Source organism: Branchiostoma lanceolatum, chromosome 13 (assembly GCF_035083965.1).
Source record: "Branchiostoma lanceolatum isolate klBraLanc5 chromosome 13, klBraLanc5.hap2, whole genome shotgun sequence".
Taxonomy (NCBI): domain Eukaryota; kingdom Metazoa; phylum Chordata; class Leptocardii; order Amphioxiformes; family Branchiostomatidae; genus Branchiostoma; species Branchiostoma lanceolatum.
The window spans coordinates 6,519,051-6,541,994 of NC_089734.1; the positions used below are offsets into that span (position 1 = coordinate 6,519,051).

The window sequence follows — 22,944 nt, forward strand, 5'->3', positions numbered from 1 at the left end:
AGCAGGTCGGCTGGAGAATTCTTATGGTCATGCGAATGCGATGATACAATAGGAGGATAACTGACGCTAAAACTAGTTAGAAACAGGAATTTTTCAATTTGTACTTACCAAAGGGCAGACCCTCTATATGATAGATCAACTCCCTGCCAGCTTTACAAGGGGGGAGGGGGGCGACGAATATTGCATGCACGAAGAAGACAACGTCGCAATTCCGTGCGTTTGAGTTTACACCAAATTCCCTTCGACTCTCAAGCCACTCAAAAATCACTGGTACATGGTCGACCATGGTAGACTCTGGCGATGCCATGTTAAGCACAGAAGGTGACGAAACGCCGTTCTTGTCTGTGCTGTTAACCGAAAGAAAACCGTTAACGTTTGTCGCGCCCTGAAGTGTCTTGTGGGTAATTTGGATATCCGACACGTATCCGTGTTCCGTATACGTCAGGATCCGAGACAGCTCATGACTTGCAAATAATCTGAACTTCTAACATATTGGCAAATACATAAAAAAATGAAAGATCCGAATAGATTGTATCTGTACCCGAAACGTATCCAGACGTATACGGCATCGGAATTGCTGGATCTGAGGTGTTCCTGGTATTTGTCCGAATTTGCTCGGAAACGTTCCGTATCTGTACCTGAAACGAATGAAGGATCCAGACGTATACGGCGCCGGAATTGTCGGATCTGAGGTTCATCGGATCCAATCGGAAACTTTCCGTGTCTGCTATGATGTGCGATTCCGGATCTGCTGGATTCGTCAGGATCTGAGATCATGCCGTGCAGTAGTAGTGTGCATTTATTTGTCAGGAGCCGAAGTAATTACCGACATACAAACAATCCGAACATTCCAAATATTTCTTAAAAAACGAGGGATCCGCACAAATATCTTCCGGTATCCGAGGCGCATCACGGATCCGGAGGAATACGACGTCGGAATGTGTCGGATCTGCGGGCACCTCGGTATCCGATCAGTGAACTGGGATTTGTCCGGATTCGCTCGGAAATGCCATATGGCCCGATTCCGGATACGTCGGATCCGTCAGGATACGTGGCCATTTCGTGCAGTGTTAGCCGTAATAACAAGCAAAAACGCCCTTCTGTAGTCGCCACGGCTAGGCAGTGGATACTAAACAATATACCGGGCGGTCTGATCTTGCCTCGCAGCTCAAAGTCCTAGACCTTAGGTCTGTTACTTTGAGTGATCACCATTTTCAACCAACTCCAACGGTCTTTCAGCTCGCGGGAAAGACCGATCGATCCCTCGAAATATCTATCCTATGTTGGCCAGTTTCTACAACTTTTTACAGCCAACCGAGTGATCTAGTATAGGCCGAAATACATCCGGGTTATAACAGATAAGATACGAAGAACTGGGTACCTAGCTTGCAGTGAGGAAATTTCCATATAGACGTAAACCTATCAAATAAGTTCGTAAACTTCACTTCGGTCGATCACATCTCCGTTATTACTTTGTCAATTGCATTAGGTGATATACCATTGGAGAGCGTGTTTATAGTCCTTTAAAATGACACCACATTTGTAACAACTAAGTGTTGACCATGATACTAGTGTTGAAGAGAGAGACAAGTGTATGATTGATCAAATCCAAGCATTCCTCACTTTCCCCCTCAGAGCGATGTATAAACATTGATCCTGAAGAACTGAATCTACAAAATGTTGTTTATTATTTTGTTTTCCATGATTTTTAAATTTTGTAGCGAAGTCAACTTTGTTGCCCCCCTTTTTTTTGCATGCTTGTATATCAGTTTTGGCATGCCCAGAGGATGTCATCCATATAATCCAAAACAGTGTGGCATAAGACATGCCAATTGTTTCTGTCCAACTGACAGAATGGCTTTAATTTGTGTCCATCTTCAGCAACGAGATTCCATCAAAAGACAGAAGCTGGCAGAACCCTGGTATGATCTAAAGTGCAACGTTCCTGATCCTAGCCAATTCGCAGACTTCTTGGAACAGCGGCATCTTGTTGGGGAGGTGATCCTTCCTCAGCAGCTCAATAAGCCGGCATTAGAGAACCTTGGCCCGTGTTTTTAAAAAAAATCATGTGTCAGCCCTCCCTCCCCCAAAAAATAAACGTTGCTGCTCCAAGAAGTCTGCGAAGGAGGCTGTATGATCCCTTCCGACTACAAGACACTTTCACCACCACTTCTCAAACTTGATGTCAGCACTGTCCACCCCCAGACAGCTGAGGTGGTCTGCCATGGACTCAATCATGGGAGGGGGACCACAGATGTACGACAAGATGTGGTCGCCATGGAGACCAGACAGCTCCGCCTTCAGGACTTCTTGTGTGATTCTCCCAACTGAAGCAACAAATTATCATAATAAGATAGATGTCTCCTTGCGGCTGAAGGATACGGACTTATGTTGATTGATTAAAAAATGACAATCAAACTTTTTGATCTGTTCGAATACTAGAGCAAGAATCAAGCTATGCAATATGAATGACAAAAATTACATGTATACTAATGTTTTATACATCAACAGTGGTAAGAAGCTTGGTAATACCCTTTGGCCTGGGGAATTGGCTGGGGTTTTTGAAGTCCTGCTGCTGAGTCACAAAGCACTGCAAGGAGATACCTGGAACCTCCTGACACAGCCTCAGGATCTGTTCCTGTCAGAAAAACAAAACAAAGTGTAACGTCTGTTCATCTGCTTGAATTTGTTCACTCATTCACTCATTGTTGTAGCACCTACCTAACAAACCTCAAATTCCTGAAATACTGCCTGTGTGTAGATGATGTTCAGCACCAAGGACAGGTGAGTTTTCTTGAGTGTAGATGGTGTTCAGCACCAAGGACATGTATGTTTTCTTGAGTGTAGATGGTGTTCAGCTCCAAGGACATGTAGAAGACTTTTAACAAAACCAAAGCCTTCTATTTTAATACAGAAAAAATATCAAATCATACAAAACATCAAGATTTCTTACCCTGAACAGCAACTCCCCTTCATCCCTAGCACTGTACAGAAGAACAGTCCGTCCTGGTTTGTATGCTGTTTCACTTCCCTGAAGACGATGTAAGTCGACCACATGTTGCACTATTGAGTACAGGGGGTTAATCCCTACACCTCCTGCAATCAGGAGTAGGTCTTTTGATTGGTCACCGTCTTGGGGGTCAAAGTTGAAGTCTCCTCCAACTCTCATTCTGACCTTTGACCCAACTTGACACTGAAAGAAGAAAGATTGCATCATTGCAGCAGAAAGTTGGTGACGAACAAAATTCCATCAAATCTAACTGTGTGTATTCATAATGTACAATGTAGAGCTTACAACTTTCAGTTTAAAAGTGCATACACTAAACATTGCAATATGAATGTTTATTCTAGTGCCATATTGCTCCCTTTGAACTAACATTCAAATCACAATAAGCCGTTTCACCAAAAATATGCAAGAAGCATTGGTAGATTACATGATATAGCAGGAAAGTTTTTTTTTGTTTATTACAGCATTTATTTCAGCATTTGGGTGCACGTGCCAGACCTGTCAGCATAGCAATTTGCCAAAGCCTTTATCAAAGTTAGGCAGATCATTAATGATTGAAACAAAATGCTGCCACCTTGTGGTGCACCCAATCTGCTGGCGCCTCCTGGCTACATTTCACTGCCAGATCGAGTATCCCATCATGCTCAAGTTGACCTGGTGCATAGGTCATGGAGAACCCTGTGAACTGGTCATCCAAACCAGGAATAAAGAAATCCACCCTAGGGAGGGAGAACACAAGAGTGAACAGCAGTTACCTGTGTGTGGACCCACTTGGCAGGGGGGTGTTGACTAAACTTAATAGCCAGCTGTAGTATGCCTTGCTGCTGTAGTTTGTGGGGTGCAGAGCTCATGGAATAGCCGCCAACAGTTTTTATGGCGGGGATGAAAAAGTCAACCCTGTAGAATCGTAAAGAAAGACAATAAACTTGGAATGATCGTGACCATAAATTAGAGAGCTGCTTCTGAGTGCATTCTTTACTTACCTTTGGGAGAAGAAGCATAATCGTGTAGTACATTTCAAAGGTCACGAAGCACTTAGAATACTACTATCATAGCGACCAGGCAGTCATTTCTAAGGTCTTTGTGGCCTTTTCTGTACCTCTCCCTCGTAAGAGGGTTACAGCCCCCCCAAAACAGACACCGCTAGAGAGATAGAGAGATGTGGAAATGCAGAAAAGGTCACAAAAGATCACCAAAATGACCATGATCAATTCATCTGGAGATTAGTAGTTCCTCACCATTGTCCAGCCTTGAAGCTGAAGTCTTCATTGTTAACCCTGAGACTGAGACTCTTCACTGTAGGTGACAGGTCACAGATACTCTCCACCACAGCTTCTGTCAATATCTGCAGAGAGAAAAGCCACCTGTATAAACCCTTACAGTGTCACTGGTCAGTCTAAGTTTCTAAAGGCCAATTTGATTGGTCGTTCAAATACACATACACATAACATTTGTGCAAAATACTGTAAATGCAGAAATGTTCGCGGTGGTTTTATGTTCGCGGTTTTCGCAGCAACATTTCACTGCAAACTTAAAACCACCACGCACATTTTTGTCCAATACTATAGCAGTGTGTGACTATAGCACTGCCCAAACTTAAAACCACCGCAAACACTCCATTTTCGCCTTAGTGCGAAACAAAAACCACGTGAACTTAAATGCATTTACAGTACATTGTATTGACACTAGTTAAACATCGTCTCTACTAGTAGTATACATTTTCAACGGCAGTTTGATTGGTACCCCAAATACACGCACATCATCAACACATACTATGAAATTCAAACAATGTGACACTTTGCAGGTGGGCATTCTTTTCATTAACTTTTTCTCAAGGAGTTTCCTTTAAGTTATCTTGATCTTTTCTTCTTTTTTCATAGCTGTCTCCACCACTAACCTGCTGTCTGGTGTTTTCTTTGGTCCGGTCCAGATGATCTCCTTTCCCAGAATGCAATTTTGCCATCCTTGGTAGACAGCAACAGCTTACAAAAGGCCACCTGACAAAATGATATGTTTTTGTGTCATTCTATATCATTTACAATCTAATCAGTAGGTCACCACATTGTCCTGTTGACACTTGTCCAGTAACATAATGTAATGAAGATGAAAAAGATGAAAAAAGAAACAGCGGGTATTTTAGTTTTCATAATATGCAAGTTGATTATTCATGACATCAGAAAAGCCCTTGATATGCTGATAGTTTCTGTCACATGAAAACTTATCTGATAGGCAATCATAGCTGATTTGTTTTTACTCATTCTATATTTTTGATACTGCTTTTTCCTTGGTACAAGTAGAATGTTTGTCCATTTGTTTTGGTCATTTCTGATCATTAACACTACACATACAAATGGTACAAAACACATAACACTTTACATGATGGTTCATTACGAACTGAGCCAATTCAGAAGCGTATTATGGAAAACCGCGGTTTCTGCGGCTCCCCCGCTGTGCGGAGTGCTATTGGCACCTTGGCGCTAGCAAATAACCGTGTGGTAGCTTGACTCTAGACCAAAGACACCAAATACCAATGCTTTGTATCCTTGAATTAATCATTACGAAGTGTGCTACAATCCCGGAGGTTCTCTGGTTGACTGGAGCTTCTCTAGCTGGCTGATTTGGGAACAGTGGATGCTTGAAGATTAGTAAAGCGGTCTCCTGTATTCACATGCGTTCATTAGAGAGTTAAACAATGGTCTTCCTTCACAGTTCGGTGACGGAATTTCGCTTCAATAGTGAAGCCAATCAGCTCTCTCCTTTCCTGTGACGTCCTTTCCTGTGACGTAGATATCACGGGCCATCTGTCTCAGAGTGGTCACTTTAGCGTGGGAAGCGGTGTTGGCCACACACGCGGATCGTCCTAGCCCCATGGCAGGAATCAACTACTCTCCAAGCAGAGGAGTGGGTCCGGCAGGTTTTTGACGTGTTTTTAGGCGTTTTTGTCGGGCTTTCTACTTTGTCATGGTTTCTTTCTATCTTTACGTCAACCATGGTATTTGTGTTGCCAAAGTTCTAGCTAGGACTGGCTCAGGGTCGGCCTCAGTGAGCCCTGTTGGGGAAAGACTTTCATAGTCTGAACTCATCTTATAGGGAGACTGAACACCACAATTAGCGGTCGTGTGTTTCAAACATAACGGTAGGTTTAGCTCAAGAATGGATTTAGTGAGCCCTGTTGAGGAAACTCAACTTATAGGGAGACTGAATACCACAATTAGCGGTCGTGCGTTTGAAACATAACGGTAGGTTTAGCTCAAGAATGGATTTAGTGAGCCCTGTTGAGGAAACTCAACTTATAGGGAGACTGAATACCACAATTATAACGGTAGGTCTAGCTCAAGAATGGATTTAGTGAGCCCTGTTGAGGAAACTCAACTTATAGGGAGACTGAATACCACAATTAGCGGTCGTGTGTTTGAAACATAACGGTAGGTTTAGCTCAAGAATGGATTTAGTGAGCCCTGTTGAGGAAACTCAACTTATAGGGAGACTGAATACCACAATTAGCTGTCATGTGTTTGAAACATAACGGTAGGTTTAGCTCAAGAATGGATTTAGTGAGCCCTGTTGAGGAAACTCAACTTATAGGGAGACTGAATACCACAATTATAACGGTAGGTCTAGCTCAAGAATGGATTTAGTGAGCCCTGTTGAGGAAACTCAACTTATAGGGAGACTGAATACCACAATAAGCGGACGTGTGTTTCAATCATAACGGTAGGTTTAGCTCAAGAATGGATTTGGTGAGCCCTGTTGAGGAAACTCAACTTATAGGGAGACTGAATACCACAATTAGCGGTCGTGTGTTTGAAACATAACGGTAGGTTTAGCTCAAGAATGGATTTAGTGAGCCCTGTTGAGGAAACTCAACTTATAGGGAGACTGAATACCACAATAAGCGGACGTGTGTTTCAATCATAACGGTAGGTTTAGCTCAAGAATGGATTTGGTGAGCCCTGTTGAGGAAACTCAACTTATAGGGAGACTGAATACCACAATTAGCGGTCGTGTGTTTGAAACATAACGGTAGGTTTAGCTCAAGAATGGATTTAGTGAGCCCTGTTGAGGAAACTCAACTTATAGGGAGACTGAATACCACAATTAGCTGTCGTGTGTTTGAAACATAACGGTAGGTTTAGCTCAAGAATGGATTTAGTGAGCCCTGTTGAGGAAACTCAACTTATAGGGAGACTGAATACCACAATTATAACGGTAGGTCTAGCTCAAGAATGGATTTAGTGAGCCCTGTTGAGGAAACTCAACTTATAGGGAGACTGAATACCACAATAAGCGGACGTGTGTTTCAATCATAACGGTAGGTTTAGCTCAAGAATGGATTTGGTGAGCCCTGTTGAGGAAACTCAACTTATAGGGAGACTGAATACCACAATTAGCGGACGTGTGTTTCAAACATAACGGTATGTCTAGCTCAGTTGGGGAAAGACTTAAGTAGTCTAAATTCGACTTATACATGTTATAGGGAGATTTGTTGAACATAATGGGAGGTGTAGCTCAGGGCTGGCAGTGTGTGCTGTGGGGATTAGCATAGTAATTAACACCTAGCCGAGAGTCAATAAACTCCGCCTGTCTACGTCCAGACCGCTCATTTGCATTATACGCTTCTGAATTGACCCAGTTCGTAATGTTGTGTCCATTTGTTTTGGTCATTTTCTACAATCATGACTATAAAGAGTCTGGAAGTCAGACTTGGGTGGTAGACTGTCCCAGACATTGGGTTCAAGGTTGCCTGTGGATCTTCTGACGGTCTCTTGTTGAGGTTTTGGGACAACCAACTGAAGTAACGTTACAAACAAGGACATTTTACATAACGTTTAAGATTTCTACATAATGTCCTTGACCAGTGACTTTTTACAACTATTGTACTGACGAAACATGCATCATGTACCTTCTAGCCTTGGTCCCTCTGCTGCACGCCTGTCCCAACCTCCCCACAAACATCTGTACCTGGAGTCCAAGGTCTAAAGTTCAACGATCAAGTGGACAATTTTGCAAAGAGAGTGGCCACGTGAGGATCAAAGTACTAAATCCCTGGGGATGTCCTTCCAAAAATTACACAACCAACTACGGGTCAAAGGTCATGATCCTTAGCTCTGTAAGGATTGTTAGAGAAATGTTAACAATGGCTTCAAAAGATCGTCACAAATAAGTCAGTTGTCTTTGACTAGGAAATGATTACGCAATACGGAAGTATTTATTTCTTTGTGACGTCACTGGGGTTACCCTTAGCTACTGCGCAGACTCAGTTGTTTTTCGAATGCTGTTTCTACTAGCCAATCAAAGCGTTCAACACAGAAATCGAAACAGATATTGACCAATAAACGAGGGGTTTGCTATCAAGATTGTCCAATCACAATCAGGACTAGTCTCACTTACGGGAACACTTTGACCGGTACATTGCCCTCGGAGGGGTAAAGGTTCGTTTTTCGACGGAAAAATGTCCATGTTTAGAACAGTTACGGCGCGGCTTTACGCCCCAACAAAGGTGAGACTATTCTCCACATTTCTACCTTTTAGTTTGAACACTTAAAGCCATTTGTAAGGCGTTAGCGAGGCGGGATCGCACGTGAGCGTTCGAGTGATGAGGGAGGGGGGCGCGAACAAGGGGGCAGTCGGGGAGTCAGCTGGGTCACCGTGATGTTGTAACAGTGGGGATCAACCTCCACTAACTGACCGGTCTAACTGGTCCGGACCTTTTAGCCTAGTGGTTAGCGCGTTGATTTCCCAAGCCGTGCGGATCGGGATAGGCGGGAGTTCTAGTCCCGGGAGCGGCGTACTCGCCCCTTTGGGTTTTTACAGTGGTTCCCACGCCGGCCCTGTGAGTAACGATCAGATCACACAGGGATATCGCACTTGGAGACTCGGGACGAGTCTTGAAAGAAAAGGGGGAGTAGTGTAACAGTGGGGATCAACCTCCACTAACTGACCGGTCTAACTGGTCCGGACCTTTTAGCCTAGTGGTTAGCGCGTTGATTTCCCAAGCCGTGCGGATCGGGATAGGCGGGGGTTCTAATCCCGGGAGCGGCATACTCGCCCCTTTGGGTTTTTACAGTGGTTCCCACGCCGGCCCTGTGAGTAACGATCAGATCACACAGGGATATCGCACTTGGAGACTCGGGACGAGTCTTGAAAGAAAAGGGGGAGTAGTGTAACAGTGGGGATCAACCTCCACTAACTGACCGGTCTAACTCAGTAACTGGTCCGGACCTTTTAGCCTAGTGGTTAGCGCGTTGATTTCCCAAGCCGTGCGGATCGGGATAGGCGGGGGTTCTAAACCCGGGAGCGGCGTACTCGCCCCTTTGGGTTTTAACAGTGGTTCCCACGCCGGCCCTGTGAGTAACGATCAGATCACACAGGGATATCGCACTTGGAGACTCGGGACGAGTCTTGAAAGAAAAGGGGGAGTAGTGTAACAGCGGGGATCAACCTCCACTAACTGACCGGTCTAACTGGTCCGGACCTTTTAGCCTAGTGGTTAGCGCGTTGATTTCCCAAGCCGTGCGGATCTGTATCTGTATCTGTATCTATATAGCCGGTATAACCGCCATCAGGCGTAACACACCAGCTTCGCAGGCACGCGGCGCGGCAGCAGCTGGTCATATTACACCGAACGGTCTGTTACACCTAGTCTTTGCATATCTGACTGCAACCGTTCTTTAAAGCTACTTAGTGATGAAGCTCCTACAGTACTTGATGACAACGAGTTCCATTCTACTATGGTTCTCGGGAAATACGAATTCTACATTCTACTATGGATCGGGATAGGCGGGGGTCCTAATCCCGGGAGCGGCGTACTCGCCCCTTTGGGTTTTTACAATGTTGCAACTGAAACGTTTCTCCACAAATTCGTGGCATTTGTGTTTATACTGTCATAAAGTGAAGATCTAAAGCGTTTTTCTTAACCGTTTGCTGTATATTGAGATCCCTCTTCATCACCCAACTTGCCTGTATCGAAGATTTAGTGTTACCCGGTACATGTGACTTTCAGTTTACTCAAGAGGTTAAAATATTGACCTCCTCGGTATTTAAACTGGTTAAAGTTATCTATCTTTTGCAGTTTGACCACGTGTCACTGGCTCCTATAGTTTCTATCACATAAGGACATTTAAAATATGGACAATATAGGTATTTTTGTGGCATACATGTCTATTTTCAGGACAGATTTGGATTTACATACATACTGCCCCTACGGCTGAATAATTTGGATGAATAGTGAGATAGATGGATACATGTAATTACCCAGGTCAAAAGTTTACATGTTCCCGGAAGATATTTGTAGAATATACCTATGTACAGATGCATCAGAATTTTATAAACTCCTGAAAGTAAGTGTAAGAACCATGAGTATGATGAACCATTAGACCGAGCTGCAGACTGTTGCCAAGGCAAACACGGGCCAGCTCCTCGGCACCTGGTGGCCAACAGGCCCGGAGGAAGTTTTGTAACACCCTCCCTGAAGATCCAGTGAAGAATGCCTGAGGCAGAAATTATGGGTCTTAGTTAGCCAGGCAGGACAGGTTATCCTAGCTTGAGGGCTGACATCCAGCATAATATACTTCTAGTACTAGTAGTAATTGTCGGAAAGTTCCCAGAACAATGAGACTTTTAATTAACTTGATTAAGAGAGATAATCATCATTTTCAGGAGGTCGCCCATACTAAGTCAACTCCTTGCCAAAATCTCCAGTCTTCCATGATGTTCTTTCAGAGATGGTGCTTGTTTTCTGGTCCCAATTAGTTGCTAACTGGGAGACCCGAGTTCAAATCCTGGGAATGGGATCTCAGTTGGGGCTGCACCCATCTTTCGGAAGTGACGTAAAATGGGGGTTCTGTGTTCGAGGAGCTACCTCAAGCACATTCAAGTGGAAGGGTTGGCAAGTAGCAACCCTTCCCTGTTAAAGAATTACCCTGCTACTGAAACAGCAAGGTAACTTGCTGCCCTATGTGCCACTAGGAACTGCAAGACAACGTTGCTGCCAAGTTGGTCAATGTAATTTTGAAATGTAAGACTTGTACATATAAACTATAATTAGAAAGATTGCACTGATGCATTATTTCAGTCTGTCAAGGCTTTCCTTTCAAGGGTTATCAGATATACATACAGCCATTTTTGTGAGATACACTGTCCACCAAAATTGACCTCTGCAGTGTCTGGCGTGACCAAATTTGTATTGGAAATTGTTTGAGAATTTTTGAGAACATTGCGGTGCCATGGTAGGAGACGATCAAATGCTGTGTTAGGCTGATGCTTTGGCTAAAAAGTTGAATAGTAAAGATTAAAAGTTTCAAACATATCTTATATTTGCTCAAACTGCAAACACCATTGACCCAGGTTTTGTACCAGAGAAGAAAAGCTTATAAGGGAGTGTGACACATATATTCAGAGGCTACATTTGGAATTCATTCTTTGGGTTGATTCATATGAGAAAATTTATTTATAAACCAAAAGACATATGCTTTTGTGCTGTAGTTTTGAATTCTTTTGTACCTGGAGATTTTGAAGTGTATAAGTACTGTGTAGTATGTTGCACAAAGCTCTAAATAATGGCAACATGTTTAAAGTGGCAATACTGGACAAGCTGACTGATATGACCCCAATAAGAATGAACAGCCAACATGTATGCAATATGCTGAACTTTGACCAACCATAAGCTTAGACGAATGTCACTAGTTTTGATTTTCCATGTCCTCACAGTCCTTAGCTAGATGCCATTACAGGAAATGACATTGACTGATAGGTAGTGCCAATTTTGGGTCAGGAGCCATCTATCAACCAATCAGGCAACTGCATACATGGCTTTTTACTGCACTTAAGTCTGCTTATCATACATGTACATGTATATTTTAGACTGCCACACTGAGTTTCACATGCGAAATCAGATTGTTATTGTCTCTTAGTCACACATAAAGCAAACCATTTTCTAGACTTATATGTAGTTTAGTCGGAATCAGTCCTCAACTCAACCTGTATCAACCATCATATCAGGAATTTAGAGCAGTTGATTTATAAAAGGGCAAGACATTTCTTCAGGACAATGCTGTCTGAAAGATTTAAGAGCTGTGATAATACTGATATACATAGTTATTGTTGTCCAGAAAACAGTTTTCACAAAGGCATTTAACATTAAGAAATCATGCCTGTACTAAATAGAACAACAATGGTGCAATTTTATATTTTGCCATTTGTATGGAAGATATTTCAAGCCCACTTTATCGCACTCAAAAAGCACAGTAGCCTGCAAAGAGGAAATAATGACTGCCACTGCTCCTGGATTCTCCCATGGCTCACTTAATGACATCAGTAGATGGCAGATAGGAGGCCCAGCTAATGCCATAATGGCACTGGCTCCACTCACAGCTACATGCTGCAGATAAGGGCAAACCAGGAGTGGAAGTGTTAATCATGGCTGTCAGGGGAAAATAACCATACAGGGCTCTGGGCTCAAAATCAATCTTTAGAACATGTACTAGGGGGAAAAGGAATCCATTTACACCTATGTAGAGTGAGGAATGTCGTGTGAAGTGTCATATTTTGTTATGTGAAGGTGACACTGGATATATCTGATTACAATGCATACATCCATAAGGCTGTGTTGTCAAGCCAAAATCTTGTTTAGGGGAAAGTGCATTCATTGATTTCATGGTCTGGATAATCAAGATGATCCTGACATGTGTCAAATCTTGTTAAGAAAACGTGCTATCATACGACTTACAATGAGAGATTTTTATGCATCATATTCCCAGGAACATCTTAGATATGTCAACAGTGCAAAATGTTTTTCATGTATGCTTTCTAAACATACATTTGGGAGGGTGTTAATTTACTACCTTTGATGTTTGAAAATTTTGTAATGCTTAGCCTGTTTTTTTCCAATTAACATTCATTCATTTTTGACCTCCTGTTGGGTTGTTCTACTACATCATACATGTAAGTCTTATTGTGTTCCAGCCATGTATTCTAATTGGTGGCCAGTTTAATCAGTCCTAGGTTTCTATAGTCAGTCCCGTGGGAAATCTCTGCAGCAATGACACTGCAAGGTGAGGCACCTGTCAATGAAAACCCAACAGGTGAACAAGTATGGAGGGGTTATGTTTGCTATGAAAGGATTGTGTTTTGATATTATTATATTACTTACAGAAATATGTTATTTTTTTGTTCGCAGCCTCTGATTCCAAGGTTCAGCAATGGCCTCAGGAAATATGCAACAAAGTCACAAACGGTGAGCAAAGACTGAAAGAGTAGTAGCTTTACTGTCATAATGATAATCATTACAGTAGTTTGAGAAATATATTGTATATACTGTATTTATATAATGCATGTCACATCCTCTTATAAGTCTAATTGTGCTGTACCATTGTAACCTTTTTCCTGCATTGTAAATTGGAAGGTTTCCATTCTCTATTCTGTAAGGATACCTCACCAGCAAAAAGGTTGAAAATATATGGTTTACTTTTCCTTCTACCAGGACCTCAAGGAGGTACTTGCGGCGATGATCCCAGTTAAACAGGAGGAAATTAAGAGCTTTAGGAGTCAACATGGTTCCAGCAAGATCGGGGACATCCAGATCGACATGGTGGGACTGACATGCTATATCATTTGTTATGAAAGTAGAAATTATTTTCCAATGAGTTGTCTTGGAGTTTATGATAATTGTAAGAAGTAGAATTACGTAATCATAATGTGTAAAATCGTTGTTGTACAAGTTATTTGTGTGATGAAGTCTTGATGTTTGTCCCAGCTAACCCCAGCAGCCAGGTGAGTCCTCATTATATGTATTTGTTCAGATTTAGCATTGAATAATTTTTATTGATGTCTCCCCACCTCCAGCTGTATGGAGGCATGAGAGGTATGAAGTCCATGATCTGTGAAACATCTGTCCTGGACCCTGAGGAGGTATGGATTTTGCATTTTGTTTTTATTTCTTTGTTTATCAATTTGTTCTTTTGCAGATTTCCTGTTAGTGATTGTTACCATGAATTTACATTCTCCTAGTCATTGTCATATATGATTTATATCATTATATCAGTGCTTCATCTTTTGCGTGCTAATTGAGACAAGGACTTGCTTTAAATGTAATCAAAATGAATTGTCAGCTACAAACCTGTTGTTTCAGGCTCTGCACTATCATAATGTCCTTTTGCAAGACAATCTGGAACATAAGTTAACCTTTAGCCCTTCAGCCGGCTAAGGTAGCTGTTTGGCACCAAATGTGCATTGTTTATGGGGTTAGGCAGCTGGGAGAAGGTTAAGGGTAACCATGTTGCTGTTTTTCCTCCTTAGGGCATCCGTTTCCGTGGCCTGAGTATCCCAGAGTGTCAGACGGTCCTGCCCACGGCTCCGGGTGGGGAGGAGCCCCTCCCAGAGGGTCTGTTCTGGCTGCTGGTGACAGGAGAGGTCCCCACCCAGGAACAGGTACAGTAGGGTTAATGTCGTGAGGGAGGTGTTGGACTGTTAGTGTTGGACTGTTAGTGTAAGAACTAGTATACCTTTTGGAGACCTACAATGTACTGTACCTTTTGCTGGAATGCCCCATAACCATTACTTAGATTGTCTGCCTGCCATCATACAATACAAGGAGTCTATGGAAGATCCTTACTTACATATACCTGTAGTCTGCCATAACCTTTACACTTTAGCTTGCAAATTTGCATGGTAACAAATACAAAGTTCATGACGTGTAGAATCTGTATGAATGACCACAGTGGTGTGGTGACTGACCATGTTTTAGATTCCTGCTATCCACGTCAAATGTATTAATATACATTGTTTGTTTGATAGCAAAGGCCATTTGTTTGCATGTTAGCTAGCATCTCGCCTTGTCTAGAAGCTGTTTACTGTGCTCATGTTTTACTGTGTGGTGTCTCATGATTGGTTCTGATACTGTGTCGTGTCTACCCTACGCGCAGGCTGATTGGTTATCGCAGCAGTGGGCGAACAGAGCGGACCTCCCCTCCCACGTGGTGACCATGCTGGACAACTTCCCCAACAACCTCCACCCCATGTCACAGTTCAGCGCCGCCATCTCCGCGCTCAACAGCGAGAGCAACTTCGCCAAGAGCTATGCCGAGGGTGTGCACAAGACCAAGTACTGGGAGGTATGGAATAGAGTTCTTCAAAGTTATGTGACAACTGTTTTTAGTGCCATGGGCGTAGCCTCCTTTAAAACATCTGTTCTACAACTTGGTTATGGGCAGCATCTTGTGAACTCCGGGCACTGTGTACTGCTATGATGGACACCATATTTGTATCATAGGGGCATCCAAGCCAACTATGGGGGCAAACTATTTAACTTAAGAGGAATACATAATTAGATATATTTGGTAGCTTAGAATATAAAGGATCATGTGTATCTACTTTCAACCATCACCTGCATACTGTAAATTAAAGTTGGCAGTGCCATCGTCCACTGGTAGCTATTTCCTGTTTATTGAATAGTTGTCCATGAATGTTTTGCATTCAAATTGTACAAATGTATCCTTTTCCAGTTTGCCTATGAGGATAGTATGGACCTTATCGCAAAACTGCCAACTGTAGCGGCAAAGATCTACCGTAACCTTTACCGTGAGGGTTCAAGCATCGGCGCGATCGACCCTAAGAAGGACTGGTCTGCAAACTTCACGTCCATGTTGGGGTACGAGGAGCCCATGTTCACAGAACTGATGAGGTTGTACCTCACCATCCACAGGTAAATACCTCCTCAAACTTTTCTATATATATTATGTATGTCACAACTTACTTTGATATTGACACTTGCAAGCTAGGTAGCTTCCAAGGTAGAAATAAGCTGTCCAATTACTAGGTAAATTTCGTAGTAACAGAAAATCAAACACCACAATCTGTCTGAAAGCAGCTTAATACATGTACTGTAGTTCCTTTTGGCCCAATATATCATAAGAATAGCAGGAATTTAACTGTGGCACTGTTAAATATTTTGTTTGATATATAATATGTTTTTTTTCCATTTTCATTGTGCCATGCCTACAAATGAAAATAAGCTTTTCTTGTATACACGATATTACGTTAAATAAAGACCTTAGAATAGAGTAAGTCCCCCCCGTAAGTAGTTTTTGGACAATTTATAATTCCTTATCTTCCCTGTCCAGTGACCATGAGGGAGGTAACGTCAGCGCCCACACCTGCCATTTGGTGGGCAGCGCGCTGTCCGACCCTTACCTGTCCTTCGCTGCCGCCATGAACGGACTGGCAGGGCCCCTTCACGGGCTGGCCAACCAGGTAAGCACACAGATGATTATATCTCACAACTACATCGTATAATCAGGGCTTGATACCAACGGATAACAAAATTACCTCTTGTTGTTGACTAGTAAATTTGAAGAATACTTGTGATATTTTAACATTTTCAAAAATTCCTCCAACCTTGTTGACTTGTCTGATACTGAAAATGTATGTGTTGTATCCCTGTAGAAAGTGTAGGTATGACACGTTGCTGTATCTGTGTTGGAAGTGTTGGTATGGCAGAATGAGGTTGTTGTACCTAAAGTGTATTTGTTGTTGTATCCCTGTAGGAAGTGTTGGTATGGCTGACCAAGCTGCAGCAGGACCTGGGAGGTGAAGTGTCAGATGAAAAGCTGAGAGATTTCATCTGGAACACTCTCGAGGGTGGACAGGTAAGTACTTAGACTTACTCCTTACACTGAGTCACAGCACAACAGTATACAGTCAAACCTGTCTATAGCGGTCACTCAAGGGACTGGCCAAAACTGGCCGCTAAGAACAGGTGGCCGCTATGGAGAAAATGTCGATTAATTGACCACGAGTGACACATGTTTTCAGTACCCACTGAGATACATTTATTCACCGTACAGTACACATGTAAACAGGTAAGGCACATTTTAGAAGTTCGATTGTTGTTCTTTTACTCCTAGTTAGTTAAGGACAAAATACATGTTGCTCAGTTGTCACTTACTGTTCGTTTTCGACCGTTTTCAAACATAAAATCGTGGCGACAATTTTCCTCGGTCTCTTGTTGTGGCTTGTGTTGATCAGTATCTACCATTATGCTAATAGGGTACTCAGAAGAAGGTCGCTCTTTTGAGGGCTTTTTGTCTTTTCAGAAAATTGCAACAGCCCAAATTTTACATCATAGTAGTATTATCCACATTCATTTTGAAGCTTTTGTTATAGTAATTATCCTCAGTGATACTTTGCAGCAAAATAAATTTAGTATATTATACCTCCTTAACAGTGGTGTCTTCCGTTGACCTTTATGCTGCTACCTATCCAGTTTGTATCAGCGCCATTTTGAAAATTGCTCGAAACACGTTTTGAGCACAATTTGAATGAATTCCCGGTGAAAACGGAAATTGGGCCGGCATTCAAACATTTCACGAACTTACCGCATCAGGTACATGTGTGGGTTGTATTTTCCAAAAGGCTGCCGTAATATTTGTCCAGTCGAAATGCACAGAAATTGTCAATTTTACCACGATGTACAAACGCAAGCCATGTGAAGAAAACTATACTTGACTTCGCGTCAAACCATGGATTTTCTAACAAAGATAAAACATTCTGGTTTTCTATATTATGATCCTATCCAGTTGAGGCCGCATAAATTTGATAACTGCGTGAAAAAATGAAGATTTTGAACCCGGCGTGCGGTGGCGATGCGGCTTCTACCGGCGCGCCGTGACCGTTATCGGCAGTGTTACTGTACTCGCGGGACCGAAAATCGTCTGGCCGCGACCGCGTTGGACAGGTGGCCGCTATAGCCTCATTCTTAATGCTTACTCTCACCTCTCAAATAGAAGTACCCCCTGGAATAGAAGTACCCCCCGGACAAATTTTCAAAATGTAATATAAGTACCCCCTGGAATAAAAGTAGCCCCCGGAAAATTTCAAAAATCGACAGTCGAGGCTAGGTAAACTGTGTCCATACATGTACAACTGTCACTGTCAGAGGGAAATAAGATAATTAGCAGGTAGGTAACTTATATTCAGTCAATTATGCCATACCTATTAAGTATATAGATATTGAACAGAATAACTGTCCATAGCTTGTTCAAATCATGATGATCTTCCTCGCCTCTTCGTAAAATATAATAGTAATATTGAAAAATTGGGCATAGGTTCCCCGCTATGACCCCTAACCGGGGGCCACGGTGCTTTCAAATTCAACAAGTGAAAATGTACATGATACATGCTTTTCTACTTGGAACTTGAAGCAAGTGATCAAAGAAAATTGTTATATCATTTTATTATGACTGACAATCAGTGACATATAACAAAAATCATCAGAGTACTTTTAAAAGTTAAATGTACCTGATCATATTTTCTAAAGACATCAACCACAAAAAAACACAAATATGAACACAGTCCTTCCACAGAAGAAATATGTCTATAAACTTTTGCTCCATAGCGTCGAAAACAAAGTGAGACGCTCGGATTTCGAGTTCCCGCGGTAAATCCCACAATATTGAATAGAGATCGACTGTAAAAGTAGCTCAACGTCACAGACCGCACATACTAAGAAGTTACCCATTACGTGTTGAAACTAGAAACCCGCGATGAACCGCCAAAATTGGGAAAATCTTATGATTATTTAAAAAAATGAACCCTCTGAAAATAAATATGGCACTGTGTGTCTATCGTTGCCCAAAAAATATAATATTTCCATGCGTTTACGGTATCATTTTAAAGATCGGTATCCGCACTACGCAATATGCTGCTAGTTTTACTGTCGCCATGCCTGAGAGTGGCGGCCATGTTTCGCGATTTCGCGCTGTTGTTTACCGAATCATATCGGACATGTTTCTGCCGTTTTAGAGATTTTGTGGCCTCAAAATACATATCACAAGGGAAGTTAAGTTATGATTGTTGTTTTAACGTGTTACATGTCTTCTGCGAACAAATAATTCTTCCGCCGCGCTGCCGATACTACGGATATAGTGGTCAGGAAATTATTATTCCCTGTGTAGGCGAGCACCCTACTCCACACGTTTTTGATCAGCGTGCTTTGGTTTACGATGTAAACAGAGACTATCAAAGTTATTTATATGAAAATTGTATTTTAAAATGTCAATGTCGCGTCTTATTTTCCGGTTTACTTTGTAGCGTCATAGCGATATCGACCGATATGTTACGAGTGCCGCCAGGATACTTTTCCCAAGGCCGTCAAAGCGGCGAGAAAATAAACGCCGGTAGGCCGAAAAATAGCGAATTACGAGCAAAAATACCGGGGAAATATGGACAGAAAAACCTTAACTTACGATTTTAGAGGGATTCCTGGTTTGCAAAGCCTCAATTTTTCAAAAAATTAATAAACGTACCGTCTAGAATAAGAAAGTACAGGGTGGAACTATTGGCGAAAAAAAATAAACGTACCGGTACGTTTATTTGAGAGGTGAGAGTATGTCAATGGGAAAAATCCAAGGGACCGACAAAAAGTGACCATTATGGGCAGGTGGCCGCTATGCAAAGGTGACCGCTAATACAGGTTTGACTGTACTTGATTTTGTGCCAAGGGAAATGCAACAATACAGATGGCTTTTGAATTTATTTTTTTCTCATTCAGTCAGGAATAATGCACTTTTGTAAGGAAATCCACAACCTTAAGTTAGAATATGACTGCAAAATTGTTCTTGAAGGTTGAAAGTAAATTCTTGTTTCTCCATGTAGTGTCATTTACAAAACTTACCTGTCTATGTCAGAGAGAATTGGAGGTAAAGGTAGATGGACAGGTGATACTAGTTTTCAAACCAAGTTGTTGTATGCTCGAAAAACAGCTTACAAGCATTTAAAAACCTGCTGCCAAGCTAATTGTACAGGGTAGTAGAATCCATGCTTTGTTGTCAGAGGTTTGATGCGCATTTCTCCCGTTAGGTTGTCCCTGGTTACGGCCATGCAGTGCTTCGTAAGACGGACCCCCGCTATACGTGCCAGCGAGAGTTTGCCCTGAAACACCTGCCCGACGACCCCATGTTCAAACTGGTGTCTCAGCTGTACAAGGTGGGGAAACATCATGGCAAAAATGCTTTCTGTAATCTGAAGTCTATGATGCTAGCACGGCTTAGTTTTTATGCATACCAAAGAAATTATTGGTCTAAAACTCAAAGCCACACCAGTGAAATTTGTTTTTTCTTGGATTGGAAAAAAAAGCATGCTACCAGATACTCTGGAATTTAGTCTCTTAGTAACTGCTGAATCATTCTGAGCCTATACCGGTACTACATGTACCAAGTAAAGATTAGTCAAGGAATGATAAGGTCACTACAAACTCCCTGGCATTTGGGACCACGTTTTGCTACATGCTTGCCTATTTCTTGACCACAGATTGTGCCTGGTGTTCTGCTGGAGCAGGGGAAGGCTAAGAACCCCTGGCCCAACGTGGACGCTCACAGCGGTGTGCTGTTGCAGGTAAGAACTTTGCCTACGTGCCCAGGCCAGTAACTGGCCCCTTGCTCTCCTTGAGGTTCCTTCCAGAAGTCCTGTCCGATGCCTCTGCTACTTGGACAGCAAAATATTGTAACATACCCAAGGGACCACAAGTCAATGGCAATGCTGTATCATAGACCCATACAATCCTACATTTTTGCCATCGCCAAGAAGTGTAAAGAAACCAAACTATATGTTAAACTATATTTGTACAAACATGTTTATATTTGTAAATATACCTTTGTTGTAACCTGTACTTAGTGCAATTCGGCAAAAATGTACACTAAAGGTCTTCATTCATTAATTTCACCCTAGAAGGATGGCCAAAATCACGTTCAGCTCAAAGAGTATGTCACATTTTCATCTTCTTTGTCTAGCAATCCTGATGATGTTTTTTTCCTTGTTGTTTCTGCAGTATTATGGCTGTAAAGAGATGCAATACTACACCGTACTGTTCGGAGTGTCCCGCGCCCTTGGCTGTCTCGCCTCGTACATCTGGAGCCGCGCCCTGGGCCTCCCGTTGGAGCGACCCAAGTCCATGTCCACCGAGGGGCTGAAAAAGCTGGTCGGAGCATAATAACACGCTCGACCATGACCGTAGCAAGGCATAGAACGAACACAATGTCTTGGAAGAAGTCCATATTATTACTTCCTTCGCACCTCCAAAGTCTACAGCTAGAAACCCTTCCCCTTTTTGATACAGTTTTAACCATGACTTCAGTAGGTGATTGGCAAATGTTGAAAGACAGTGGTCCTGTATAATGTAGATGGCTGAGAGCTGTTGTAAAAAAAGTGCTGCTTGGAAAAGGCCATAACTTCTTGTGATATCTGTTAGCACCTTGGTCCCGCATATCCTTTGTGGATTATATCCCCCTCTCCCTTGCTGCATTTACCTCAGACAACTATATCCTATGAAACAACCTCTAGATGTATGGTAAAAAAAAAAAATGTACTTCCTCGTTGATACTGTTGTGTCACAAAGATACTCAACTGCATACAAAAGACGTGAAAACATTTATAAAAAATACTTGTTCAGCCACAAGTATTGTATTCTACTCACTTGTATTCAGCTAGCTTTTAACCCTGCAGTGAGAAAATTCATGGCAGACAGGTCTTTGGAGGTTTTGAAAGAAGCATGGGATTTCTAAGCATTGAGAATAGATCATATAGGTAATAGAAAGCAGCTGATTTTTCGTGTACGTGACTATCTTTGATATGTGAGCTGGGATATTTTATCTTGTGCCTGTGAACGTGGCTGACTACAGGGTGATTTGAAATGTGGTGTTGACATGCAATTTCCTCCCTGAAGCTTTCAAAACACATCTTTACTGTACATATTATGAAAAAGTCTAAAAGCGAGCATCAATATTTTATCGTTTAGACATTGCAGGAAGACAAGAAGTGGTGGAAATACCGTCAAACAAACACCCTGGTAGACAGCCTATGACAATTTTTGTTGTTAACAAAACTTAGCATTTTCAACCTTCAATAAAATATATCCAACACAAAATAGCTACATGTTCTCATCGCACTGACGACCAGACAATGCAACGGAAAGTTCAGCTGTGTGAATGCGAAAATTATGTCACGGCAACTGACTGACTTTTCAGGCTAAGTAATGCTGTGAATAACTGAACGTGACACATACATGTATTTGTGACCAGAAATATTTATAGCAAATCATATCCACGTCTGATTTGCACTCTGTGTAACACAGATAAGAAAACTGAGAACAAAACTGTCATGAGTATCACCATCCCCACCCTTAGCTCTTTTACGTTACTTGATATCTACTCCATGTAATGAAGAAAAAATTTATCTTAGCCATCTTAATTTTGGTAGTGTTCCAATAGTACAAAGCAGTGCAGTGGAATTTGTGTGTGGAAAAATTATGGTAACAATGTGGTTTATTTTTCTATCCCATCAGAAAGTTTTGCACTCTGGGAACAAGACCGAGAAGGAACTTTAACATGTCTAGATTCTTGTTCCCAGAGTAAGGAAACTGCATGGGATTTCTTTCATTCTTCATAATGAGAAACGTTTTGGGAGTTCAGATGGAATAAAGAGCTATATTTTGTTCTTTGAATTCGGACAGTCTCCCATGTTTTGTACAGATGTTAAACTACGAAGTGGTCTTTCACATGTAAGCTGTTTAAATATTGTGGGAATAAACAGGCCTAGTGTCGACATGTCTCGGTTCTATACTGCTGCTTTTTGTAACTAGGAAAGTATTTGGTAACAATTATGGACAGGTTCGTATTATAGTGTAATTTATATCGGGAAAATAGTGACATATAAATGTACTGTAATTCTTGTTTCTTTCACTCTAACATTATATTTACTGTTTTCACGGTCACCTCTGTACTGTGAACTTATCATCACCATGAAAAACCTGATATTATTTACTAGTATGATTCCTTCACACAGCCTTTCTGTAAATCACATGCCGCCACCATGAAGTTAAAGTTCAGTGAAAATGTCCATTTTCCTTCTACCATGAAATTTGGCTACAGTGAAGATAAAGTGAATTA

At 41.9% G+C, this 22,944-nt stretch overlaps 2 protein-coding genes across 3 annotated transcripts; one reads left to right on the plus strand and one right to left on the minus strand.

The window, feature by feature from the left end:
* Nucleotides 1-1,665: 1,665 nt before the first annotated feature.
* Nucleotides 1,666-8,241, minus strand: LOC136447408 (oxidoreductase NAD-binding domain-containing protein 1-like). 2 transcript variants are annotated; one of them, XM_066446320.1, is made up of 7 exons: nucleotides 7,911-8,241; nucleotides 4,905-5,004; nucleotides 4,246-4,352; nucleotides 3,582-3,726; nucleotides 2,954-3,193; nucleotides 2,533-2,638; nucleotides 1,666-2,327 (listed from the first exon to the last, which is right to left on the minus strand). In XM_066446320.1, exons 1-7 carry the CDS (start codon nucleotides 7,961-7,963, stop codon nucleotides 2,161-2,163), a joined length of 918 nt encoding a protein of 305 aa, XP_066302417.1. In that variant the 5' UTR covers nucleotides 7,964-8,241; the 3' UTR covers nucleotides 1,666-2,160. The 2 variants fall into 2 exon arrangements, with proteins under 2 accessions (XP_066302417.1, XP_066302418.1); XM_066446321.1 differs by lacking the exon at nucleotides 3,582-3,726 and adding an exon at nucleotides 3,763-3,904 and having other exon boundaries at nucleotides 7,911-8,235.
* Nucleotides 8,242-8,372: 131 nt separating this feature from the next.
* Nucleotides 8,373-22,602, plus strand: LOC136447406 (citrate synthase, mitochondrial-like). The gene is made up of 12 exons (XM_066446318.1): nucleotides 8,373-8,507; nucleotides 13,185-13,241; nucleotides 13,488-13,595; nucleotides 13,850-13,915; nucleotides 14,303-14,434; nucleotides 14,929-15,117; nucleotides 15,508-15,707; nucleotides 16,126-16,255; nucleotides 16,549-16,650; nucleotides 19,862-19,987; nucleotides 20,312-20,395; nucleotides 20,829-22,602. Exons 1-12 carry the CDS (start codon nucleotides 8,460-8,462, stop codon nucleotides 20,988-20,990), a joined length of 1,404 nt encoding a protein of 467 aa, XP_066302415.1. The 5' UTR covers nucleotides 8,373-8,459; the 3' UTR covers nucleotides 20,991-22,602.
* The last annotated feature ends 342 nt before the right edge of the window (nucleotides 22,603-22,944 follow it).

Coding starts and splice junctions, on each gene's coding strand:
- LOC136447408 (XM_066446320.1), bottom strand. CDS start 7,963: ATGTTTGTGGGGAGGTTGGGACAGGCGTGCAGCAGAGGGACCAAGGCT. Junction 5,005..7,910: donor AGAGGGACCAAGGCTAGAAG/GTACATGATGCA, acceptor TCATTTTGTCAG/GTGGCCTTTTGTAAGCTGTT. Junction 3,727..4,245: donor AGCTTCAAGGCTGGACAATG/GTGAGGAACTAC, acceptor CTCCCTCCCTAG/GGTGGATTTCTTTATTCCTG.
- LOC136447406 (XM_066446318.1), top strand. CDS start 8,460: ATGTCCATGTTTAGAACAGTTACGGCGCGGCTTTACGCCCCAACAAAG. Junction 15,708..16,125: donor TTGTACCTCACCATCCACAG/GTAAATACCTCC, acceptor TTCCCTGTCCAG/TGACCATGAGGGAGGTAACG. Junction 20,396..20,828: donor ACAGCGGTGTGCTGTTGCAG/GTAAGAACTTTG, acceptor TTGTTTCTGCAG/TATTATGGCTGTAAAGAGAT.